This window comes from Arachis ipaensis, chromosome B03, assembly GCF_000816755.2.
Source record: "Arachis ipaensis cultivar K30076 chromosome B03, Araip1.1, whole genome shotgun sequence".
NCBI lineage: Eukaryota > Viridiplantae > Streptophyta > Magnoliopsida > Fabales > Fabaceae > Arachis > Arachis ipaensis.
The window spans coordinates 40,872,573-40,884,801 of record NC_029787.2 but is presented as its reverse complement, the minus strand read 5'-3'; the positions used below and the strand labels follow the sequence as shown (position 1 = coordinate 40,884,801).

Below are 12,229 nucleotides of genomic sequence, written 5' to 3'. Positions count from 1 at the left end.
TTTAGTTAGTTTTTAGTTTATTTTTAGTAGTTTCTAGGCAAAATTCATATTTATGGACTTTACTATGAGTTTGTGTGTTTTTCTGTGATTTCAGGTATTTTCTGGCTGAAATTGAGGGAGCTGAGCACAAATCTGATTCAGGCTGAAAAAGGACTGCTGATGCTGTTGGATTCTGACTCCCTGCACTCAAAGTGGATTTTCTGGAGCTACAGAACTCCAAATGGCGCATTTCCAATTGCGTTAGAAAGTAGACATCCAGGGCTTTCCAGAAATATATAATAGTCCATACTTTGCTCAAGGATAGACGACGTAAACTGGTGTTTAACTCCAGTTCCATGTTGCTGTCTGGCGTCCAGCACCAGAAACAAGTTACAAGTTGGAGTTCAACGCCAGAAAAGGATCCAAAGATGGCGTTGAACGCCCAAAACAGCCCTATGCACGTGATTAGCTTAAGTCTCAGCCCCAGCACACACCAAGTGGGCCCCAGAAGTGGATTTCTGCACCATCTATCATAGTTTGTTCATTTTCTGTAAACCTAGGTTACTAGTTTAGTATTTAAACAACTTTTAGAGGTTGGATGGTAGCCATTGACAACGGTGATCCACCAACACACAGCTTTCCATAGGAGGAACCTTGCGTGCGTGAAGAAGAAGACAGGGAGAAAGCAGAGATTCAGAAGACAAAGCATCTCCAAAACTCCAACATATTCTCCATTACTGCATACCAAGTATTTATTTTATGTTCCCTTGTTCATTTGCAAGTCAACTGATAATTATAATTGACCTCCTAACTGAGATTTACAAGATAACCAGAGATTGCTTCAAACCAACAATCTCCGTGGGATTCGACCCTTACTCACGTAAGGTATTACTTGGACGACCCAGTGCACTTGCTGGTTAGTGGTACGAATTGTGAAAAGTGTGATTCACAATTCGTGCACCATATGCGTACGCACAGGTGTGTGCGCGCGCACACCCAGGAAGATTTTTAAAAGTGTATGTATGCACAGGCACCAAATTTTGCAAGGTCTGTTCGCTCGCACAAGGTGTGCTAGCAGCCCCAACAGACTGCCCTTCCCAACTTGTGCCTGCGCACAGGGCTATGCATGCGCACAGGTTGTAAGTCCTCATTGATTATGTGCGCGCACAAGCTGTGCTAGCGCTGTAAACAGAAAGCCTTCCCCTGCCTGTGTGTATGTGTAGGTCTGTGCGTGTGCACAGGTTTAAAATTTCGCAGGGCTATGCGTGCGTACATACCAGAAATCACAAAATTCTGTAACTTTACAGAATTTCAGATTTTTACACTAAACTTTGAATGATCATAACTCCCTCTACAGAGATCCAAATTTTGCAATCTTTATATCGATTCGAAGGGTTTTCAATAAATTTTAATTCTAAATAAATTTCAACCAATTTTGAAAACTGAGACATAAGTTATGATCAGACAAAGTTCACCAAAAACCAACTTTTACCAAAAATTCACAATTCACCAATTTCCTCATTTTCACAACTCGAACCAACCAAAACCAAATAAAACTTTTCCAAGCTCCATTTTCCATCAAAATATACCTTTTATAACATATTATACCATTCTAAACCATCAAACCTCAAATATATGATACCAAAGTCAATCCTCCCCCAAACACATTCACCAATAATCATTCTACCACTATCAATTCTCATCATCAACCTCATTCATGCTCTATATCAATATCCAACAATATAAAATCATTCAAAGTCATCAAGCATCATACCTCAACATTATTATTTCTCAATATAACAATATCAATTCAACATACATTATCAATCAACCATCATCAACCACCACATAAATCCAAACCTATCCTATGGGTCACTAGCCTAAGTGTCCATGAATATTATATACTACATAGAGAAAACCGAAACCATACCTTGGCCGATTCCCAATATGCCAAAAACCCCAAATGAGCACAATTTGAGCTTTCCACCACAAGCAAGCCTCCAATTCCACTCCAACAAGCACCAACAAGTTCCAAAGGCTTCCAAACTCACAATAATCAAGCTATAATACACATAAATCATGACTAATCAACCTAGGGCTCAATTTAATCATGATCTCACAAGGGTTTCAAGAGCTCTTACCTTGCCCAACAGTTTTGGATGTCAAATCTAATGCTAACCAAAGGTTAGAGTGTACCTAAACACCCCAAAATCACAAAACCTCACTTAATCAAAAGCCCTAAAACTCGAAATTTTGAAGAGAAGAACTGAGAGGGATTCGAGATTTTCTTACCAGTTTCTTGGGTGAATTTTGTAGAGCTCTTTACAAGGAACGCGTAGCAGCAAATGGTGCGGCGATGGGAACTCTGTAGCTCAAGATATGAGCTTGTGAAGCTCTATGTGAATAGTGACAATGGAGTTTCTCTTCTTCTCCTTCTCAGCTGAAGTGTGTGTGTTTGAGTGTGGTTTGTGGTGAATGGGTTCAGTAATGGACCCTTTTATATGTTGGGCTTGGGCCCGGTCCAACCCGTTAGCGTTTTTAACCCGTTTGGCCTAACTTTGGGCAAACCTTTTAAATTAACGCCCGATTTTCATTTTTAATATTTTTCTAAGGTTTTTTTTACTGTTTTCACTTTTTCTCGCGCAGCACCGGACAGACTTGAACCGGTTCAACTGTCGGTTCGCGGTTTTTCACAGAAAACACATTTTCTGACTCAAAAAAACCTACTGAGTCCAAAAATCATCTTTAAATCCTCAAATTCTCACTCTAATTTTTCGGAACCTAATTTGGACAATATTAATTACTTAATTAAACGATTAATTAAGCTCGGTTCTTACAGGCAGCGCTAGTTTGGCGTGCTTCATAATTTTTTAAGAGTAATTCATTGTTGCGTTCAGCAACAAGAAGGTAAGAAATTAACTTAGAATATTTTTAAATCCTTTTTCTCGATACTGCTGATGCAGGAGCACATTCGAGGCATGGAAGGTTGAGAAAGTTTTCTCTAACATATCATTATCAGATATCTTTTCTACACATAATTTCATTCGTATGGTAATTCAAAACATTGCTGAATTATATTCGTTTATAGATTTAAAATCCTGTAGACGCAAGTGTGTCCATTCATATCGGGCTTGAGGAAGTATCCTGTCTTTTGATGATTGTACCTTTCTTCAAGGTCTTTCCACAGATGTAGGATCTTTTAATGTGAGATATTCATTTTTCAATCCTTCGTCAAGATGACAATGAAGGAAAATCATGGCCTTGGCTTTATCCTTCTAGGATACATTATTTTCAACCTTCATGGTATCTCCAAGATCCATTGAATCAAGATGGATTTCAGCATCTAATATCCATGATAAATAGTTGTTTCCAGATATATCAAGAGCATTAAATTTAATATGAGATAGCTTCAACATAATGAAAATTTGTTACTTAAGTTTTCCTACCATTAACTTCAGTCTTTTTTTAATAATCTAAATTTTTCACTTAAAAAAATTAACCGCTCAAACATTAATGGACATCCACCTTATACGTTATCACAACAATATAAAATTTTCGATTTTTTCAAGCACATATATGATAATATACATGCTTCTTTAAATTTCTAGAGGCCAACTCCCGAGGCCATTACTCAAACCCTCTCTCTTGAATCTACCTCTACTTGGTGGTGTTACCGGAGTAATTAAGTCAATGGAGTTAACGTGTATCATTGTTTGATTTATTTCGCCAAGCAGAATTTTGTTCGTATGTATCAAATTTTCCATAATCATTATGTTAGTTGTTCATATTCAAGTATTTTGTAGAAAAAGATGGTAGTCTATTATTTGTTGAATAAATATTTAAATTCGTCTCTAAAATATTGTTCATCTTTTAAATATTATAAATTAGTTATATTAGTCCTTTTATCACTTCTATTATTCATGATGTCAGAATTTATTTATATAATGTGTTAAGTGATACTACAATATATACATGACAATTTTAATTAAATACTAGTATAATAAGTTTATAAAATTATATCAGTGTAATTTTAAATTAAAGAATTTTAATGTCTCAAAATCCTCTCAATTTAAAATTGATGATTTGATCTAACTGCATAAGTTTATTATGATAACAACTAATTACAATTGTTAGGAGTATATTATATAATTAGTATGTTATCACTTAATATATTATATCAGTAAATTTTGATGTCATCAATAATAAAAATGATAAAAAGACTAACATGATTTTTTTTAAAAAAAATAAAAACAAATTTAATTAAAGAAAAATTTCAAAAATCAATTTAAAAAATAAATAATTTTTTAAGGAAAAAAATGACAAGGGTAAAAGATGGTTCAAATTGCATATATACAGGAATAAAAGGAAGTTAAAACTTGCTATGTTATAATGTCTCACAATATTTTAGATGAGGAAATGAAGAGTCCAATAAAAGTGGTGAGAAATTTGAGTAACGAAAATATTTGGTAACCAAAGAAAATTAGCCAAAATAACAACAATTAATGAATATTAAATAAAGTAAATTATGATTTTTTTTCCTAAAATTACATACCGTTTGAGTATGATGGTTTATCAGTGGCTAAGAGAATGGAGGGTTGAATCTTAGCCCCCTTTTTGCTTATTAGCACTTGCTGGCCTTTGAAATAATTTCTGGAGACTTTTTTGCTTTTTGTCTCGTACCTAGCCACGAGACTTTTTCTTTTTATCTTGTAACCAGGCAAGATATATTTTTCAGTTTTATCTCGTATGTAGCAGAAACAGAAATGGAGTAGAAGAGAAAGAGAGAATCACACCACGAAATATCCTGGTTCAGCTGCCAAGTGCAATGCAGCCTACATGCAGTCTCCATCACAACAATAATGGAATTTCACTATAATCATCATGATTACATACACCAATTCTCCTTAGGAACTACCCTTCCTATCCGGGACAAGTCTAGAATCTAAACCCCAATCCTGAACTTGACTTGGTCACTGCCAAGCTTTCAACTGCTAAGTGCTAACCCAACTTGCAAGGAGATTCCCACAGAATTATGAAACACAACACAGATGTACAAAGGACCTCTAGGACATCTATGGTTTTTTCTTTTAATTTTGTATACTCTGCCTTTTTTTCGCTCTATGACTTTTTCTTACAAATCTCACTGTTTGCATTTTTCTATAGGACTCAAAACAGACAAAACTAAACAGAAAAATTACAAAATAAAGAACATTGAAGGAGAAGAACTTCTGTTAACTTAGGTAGCTATGAGAACTCTGTGCCTTGCACTCTCACTCCTTGCTTCAAGCTCTGGCTGTTCTCCTTATTTATAGAAGGGGAAGCCTCCACGGTTGAAACTGTTGAACCAAGCTAAACTTCTTCTTCTTCAAACCAAAATCGGTTCGGCCAGAGAGAGAGAGGAGAGAAAATCGAATGTAAAACCAAACATGCAATTACCTCTGTGTCTTCCCTTTGCACCAAGCTTTATCAATCCGGGCCTTCCATCTTGACTTGCACTCCAAGAAGGATTCCTAACCCTTGATGAGTTCTTGATGATGACAGCTCCATCTGCTCTAACTTCTGCCTCATCCTCCACGTAGCTACAGTAGCTACCTCCTGTAGTGGTTGAGCAAAAGCAGAGACGAGCCATGCCTCCAAGGATTTTCTTCCTCTGACCGAATGGATCTCTTCCATTTTTGGTTTTGGAAGGCTTGAGTCTTCTTCACCACATCTTACCATTAGTGACAAAGATCTCAGCTACACAATACCTTTGATTTTCTTTTTCTTGATGCCATCATCACAATGGCCTTGCTACTAGCTTCTTATTCTTTCTGATAGCTTGCATTAGCTTCCATGCTTCCTCTGTGAAGTGACCGAAAGCAAAAAGAAAGATTAGAGAGAAGAGAGAAATTGAAATGCTTTTAGTGAAGTTAAGAAAGAGAATGAAATAAATTAAGTTTCCAAAACCCACGCCTAGAAGCGTGTAACACACTTAAGGCAATCAAATCAAGTTTCACTTTCTCTTTCCTATTTCCAATGTCTGCATTAAGTGCATTTAATCAAAATTTGAAATTCATCAAATGATGAATGTGTATATCCGTTGCAAGCATGCAATCTTTCCTTTTCCTCTCTTTTCAATTCGGACCAATCCTTTTGGTCTTGTAGTAAATACTAATTTTTGGGCTTATTTAAATAAATCTGGCCCAATAAACAAAACAATGATTCAGCCACACATTATATTACTAATTTGGACAAAACTAAATGTTTGGCTTCACGTTGGGCTAACTAATTTTTCAGTCCAAGAAAAATTAAATTAATAATTTTATAATTAACTATTTTAATAATGTTCATCATCATCAAATTAACTTGGAGTTTTCAAACTCATCAGAGTAATATGTATGTAAATAACATTTTAGGTTTAAAGTATATTCATGAGTATAACAAACAAAATAAAATAACGGTTACCAGATAAACGATTAAGCGGTGCCTGTTAAAGTTGCATCTTCAGCCAAATATTAAAGGATTAAAATTTGTATTCCGCTTGAAAAATAGGAAGGAAAAAAAAAAATCCAACCAAAACATGCATTACTAATAACTAATAAGACGAAAAATAGAGGGTAGCTTTTCATTTATTTTACATTGCGTGATAGCTTTTATGACTTTGTGTTTTTTTTGCTTCAATCTTTTGTGATAAGCTCGTTTGGTAAAAAAATATAATTTAACATAATTTTTATCAATATTTAGACGTTAATATTCTCAATTATCAATTTCGTATAAATATAAAATTTATAATCTCATAGTATTGATGGTTGAGATATGTTAGTATCTAAGTTTTAATTGCAAAAAGAGTGTACACGTCAATCAAATCTACTAAAGTAGTGTAGATTTCTTCATCCTATTACACATCACATGCATTAAATCAAAATAAATAATTGAAACATGAAATCCAAAAGGTTGTTCCATCATGGATATTAATTTCTCTTGAGCACCTCTCTATAACGTAGTATTGAATCAAGCCTCTGAAGCCTAAGCTGCTGCTTAAACCTGTTGATGAAATCATCAGCTTTCTTGTCCACTTCTTCTCCCAATAACTCATCTCCCTCCCACCTTCTCAATAATAAGTTCCTTATTCTTCTATCCTCATCCGAATTCACCCGACCCAACCCGTCCTTTGTAGCATTGGGTTGGTGTCCGGATCCGAATTCAGGTTCTTCCTCTTTAACATTCTTTGTTGACTCTGATTTGTAAAATTTCATTGACTTTAATCTTTCTAACAAAGATGGAGTCCGGGTCAGTTCATGTTGAGCTGAGTCATCCATTCTTTGGGAGGAGTTGACTTGGTCTAACACAGATTGATCCGGACTTTGTTGGACCAAATCGTGATTCTCCTGAACTGAATCATGTCCATCATCTTTATAGGAATAGAGGTTGAAGGACATGACGCGGTCCAGAAGAGAAGTAGAACGGACGAGTTGACCCAAAGAGTCAACTCGCTGCCGTTGATGATGGGTGGCGAAACGAGAAACGATGGCTATGGTACCGATGACAAGGTTGACGAAGACGAAGAGACAAGTGGGTGTGAGCCAGCTGGCAATGAAAGAAGAAGCTGTTTCAAATACCATGGCGCGTTTTGCTTAATCACTTCTGGGTTGATGAGATTCTTTCTTCTCTTTGGTATGCCCCTTTAGCTTCTTGAAGAGATATATGAATATATAGACAGATGAAACTGCAACTAAGAATGTGGTGGAGGTTTAATCGGAGGTTATATATAAAATTATGTTATAATATGTTGATGGCTTTGACGTTTCTTTTTTTCATTTGGCTGTTTCTTCGTTCTTACCAAACTACTTTGTTCAAGGGTTTGGGGTCCAAGAAAGTGTTTCACACAATCACACTTATTATTTTTTATTTAAAATTTTGCTATTGTGAAAATAGAATATTTATGAATGACCACAAAAAAATACTACGTTAATAATATCTCATTTTTATAAAAAAATCATATTAAAATTCAATTTAAAATATTTTTTAAAAATACATATTTATTGTTGAACATTTTTACTGCGTTTTTAAATTATTTAAAGACATTTTTGTCGATAGTAAAATTTGCGTATTTTTATCGACGTTTGAATAATTTGATGACGTTTTTGGTAGTTAACAATATATATAATCCAAGATTTTTATTTAAGTTAAACAAGTTTTAAATTATTTTAATTAGTTAGTAAAATTCGATATGCTTTTATTTATTAATTAAACATGTGGCTTTTATGGTTGGTTTGGTTTAAAACAGACAAAAGTTCAAACTCGATTGAGAATATGATTAATGATTTACCAAAAAAGCTTTTGTATATAAAAAATATTGCCAACTAAGCGCGCCATTGCTTTTTAACTGTTATATATACAGTTTTTTGTCTTTCGGGTCACATTAATGGAAAGAAAAGCAATGACAAACACGTATATTAATTTCTGTTAATGTTTTAAAATAATAACGGTTGTGAGTGTAAAAATAAAGATCAACTGATTAATAGTCGTTTTCATGTTCTTATCAGAAAGCATATGCATATTATTAATAATCATATTGCTGACATAATTATCTCAACAACCATTTTTGTATTAAAAAGTTTAATTACTTAACAACTCTTCAGATCATATTAGTTATATTTATGTTTTTAAGCAAACATACTCATCTGATGATGTGGATTAAGTAATGAGTGCATATGTAAACACTACGATTTTAATAAATTTGTTGAATGACTTTGTAGCTATCCACCGGTGACTCTGATCTTGACCATTGTTTTTATCATTATTGACTTTCCATACACACCAATCTTCTTGTAACACACATGGTCTTTGAATATTATTATTTTAAATGTAACATAAGTGATGTGGACTTCTAATATGTAATGATATCACATACATTAAGAAATTTTATTAGCTAGAAGCTTTTGGACTCAGTATCATACTTATAATGGTAAGCTCAATTAATTTTGTTGGTTAATTACCTTTTAATTTATATCAATGCAGGTTACAAAATATCTTAGCTAACTAGTCGTCTAATGATAATATTTACTAACTCCTAACTATATAGATAAGCTAAATTCTAAGATATACAATCAGGTAATATGTTCCTCAAGTTAGAAGTTTGATGGTTTTCAGTGGCTAAGAGAAGGAGGGTTGAATCTTGGCCCCTTTTTCACTTGATAATACTTTTTGGTCTTTGAAACAATTTCTAGAGACTTTTTTATTTTTGTCTCGTACCTAGTCACGAGACTTTTTTTTTTATCTCGTGACCCGGCACGAGATATTTTTCAGTTTTATCTCCTGTGCAGCATAAATAGAAATGGAGTAGAAGAGAAGAACATTACACCCAGATATATCCTGGTTCAGCTGCTAAGTGCAGCGCAGCCTAAATCCAGTCTCTACCACAATGATGATGGAATTTCACTATAATCGTTCTTGATTACAAACACCAATTCTCCCTAGGAACTACCCTTCCTATCCGGGACAAGTCCAGAATCTAAACCCCAATCCCGAACTTGACTTGGTCACAGCCAAGCTTTCAACTGCTAAGTGCTAACCCAACTTATAAGGGGATTCCCACAGAATCATGAAACACAACACAGATGTACAAAGGACCTCTAAGGACATCTATGGCTTTTTCTTTTAATTTTGTGCACTCTGCCTTTTTTCGCTCTATGGCTTTTTCTTACAAACCTCATTGTTTGTCTTTTTTCATGAGACTCAAGACAGACAAAATTAAACAGAAAAATACAAAACAGAAAACATTGAAGGAGAAGAAATTCTGTTAGCTTAGGTAGCTCTGAGAATCATGTGCCTTGCACTCTCACTCCTTCCTTCAAGCCCTAGCTGTTCTCCCTTATATATAGGGGGAAGCCTCCACGGTTGAAACCAAATAAACCAAGCTAAACTTCTTCTTCTTCATGCAAACCGGTTCGGCCAGAGTGAGAGGAGAGATAACCAAATGCAAAACCCAACATGCAATTACCTCTAGTCCTTCCTTGGTCACCAATCTTCATCAATCCGAGCCCTCCATCTTGCCTTGCCCTCCAAGACGGATTCCTAGCCCTTGATGAGTTATGATGATGACAGCTTCATCTACTCCAACTTCTGCCTCCTCCATCACGTAGCCACTGTAGCTACCTCCTGTGGTGGTTGAGCAAAATCAGAGACAAGCCATCCCTCTAAGGATCTTCCTCTTCTGACCGAAATCTTCTTCTTTCATTTTTGGTATGGAGAAGCTGAGATCTCTTCACCAAATCTTACCATAAGTGATGAAAATCTCAGCCACAACATACTTTTTGTTTTCTTTTTCTTGCCATCATTACAATGGTCTTGTAACTTGCTTCTCCTTCTTTTCAGTGGCTAGGCTTAGCTTCCATTCTTTCTCTGTGAGGTGACCGAAGAAGAAGAGAGATGAGAGAGTAGATAGAGTAAAAGAAAAAAGAGAAGCAATCAAATGAATTTGATGAATTAAAAATGAATTAATTACTTCCCTTTGCTTTAGGTAGCGTGCCTCATCAAGGCAATCAATCAAATCAATTACAATTTCTCTCTCATTGTTCCAAGGTCTGCATTAACTCTCCTTAATAAAATTTTGAATTCCATCACATGATAGAAAGAATGAGATCCGTTGGAAGCATAAGGCACATCATTTGCTTTCTCCTTTTTTTCTTGAATTCGGATCAAGCTTAGTGGGTTTTCCACTACCATTTGAGTTGGGCTAATACTAAAATAAAGAGAATCTGGCCCATATCAAAATATTGTTTCAGCCAAGTTACTTAAATATTTTAACCAAAGCTGAATGTTTACAAACACATTGGGCTTGCAATAATTTTTCTTTTCTGTTCGGCACATAATCAAAATCTGCACCAATAAAATTATTAATTAAGCAAGTATGATTTAAAATCAAATTAATAATTTTGTAATTAATTATTTTAATAATGTTTGTTCATCATCAAATTAAATTAGAGTTTTCCAAACTCATCAAAGTTAAAACAGGATTGGGTGCAATGTATTTTGATGATTGGCTATTGCAGTAGAGAAAAATTGGTTGAGGGTGATCAATGTGAACTTTTTTGAGTAGATAAGAACAGCAGCGAACTTCATAGGTTGCTACAACTAATGACCTGTATTCTGCCTCAGAGAATAATCGGGATATGGTGGGGTTGCTTCTTGTTCTTCTAGGAGATGAGGGATGAACCTAAGAAGAAGCAGAACCCAATGATAGAGCAACACATGTTAGGATTATGCCCAATTTGAATAAACAAATTTTGAGATTTTGAGCTTAGAGTTAGCTGCAAAAAATAGTCCAAAGGCTAATGTAGACTTGATATACTTTAACACATGATAGACAGCTTGAAGATGGATAATGGAGGGCTTGCTTAAGAACTCACTAAGCTTTCCCACTGCAAAACAAGTGTCTAATAGTGTATTTGTGAAGTAAACTAACCTATCAAATATCTACAATACTGCTATACATCAATTAATGGTGAACTTGATTCCTTTGACAATTTAAGAGTGTAGGCCATGGGAGTGGAGGTTGGTTTACAACTTGACAGTCCACATTCCTCTAATAAATCTAATGTATATCTCTGATAAAGGTTGATCCCTACACTTGTTCTTGCAACTTCAAAGCCAAGAAAATATTTCAAATTGTCGAAGTCCATAGTCTTGAATTATTTATCAAGAATGGACTTTATTGACTAAATTTCTGCAAGGTCATTTTCTGCAAAGACCAAGACATCAACATAAGCTAATATAATAGTGAAAGAAGAAAATGAGATAGCTTTGATAAATAAGGAATAGTCATTCTTTGACTATTTATAACCATTAGCAGTGAAGATTAAGCATAATTTGAGATTCTATTATTTGCTAACTTGTTTGAGGCCATATAAGGACCTATCAAGCTTGCAAACCAAGTTAGCTGAAGAGATAGGTAACCGTGGTGGAGGCTTCATGTACATGATTTTCTTCAATTCTCCATGTAAGAAGGTCGTACTAACATCAAGTTGATGATAATACCAACCTTTAGTTGTAGTGAGGGCCAGTATTGGTCTCACAGTAGTAATCTTGACTACTGGACTAAAAGTATCCAAATAGCCCAAACCATACCATTATATGTAGCCTTTCGCAACTAATCGTACTTTGTGCCTCTCTATCGAACCATCAAGGTTGAACTTGACTTTGAATACCTAGCAACAACCAATTGCTTTCTTGCATAGTGGTAAAAGTGTAAGATTCTAGGTTTTAGTTT

The 12,229-nt window shown here is 34.8% G+C and overlaps 1 protein-coding gene across 1 annotated transcript; it reads right to left on the bottom strand.

The window, feature by feature from the left end:
* On the bottom strand, window positions 6,749–7,859 carry LOC107634409. The gene has a single exon (XM_016337919.2). The coding sequence runs from the start codon at window positions 7,578–7,580 to the stop codon at window positions 6,930–6,932; it is 651 nt and encodes a 216-aa protein (XP_016193405.1). The 5' UTR covers window positions 7,581–7,859; the 3' UTR covers window positions 6,749–6,929.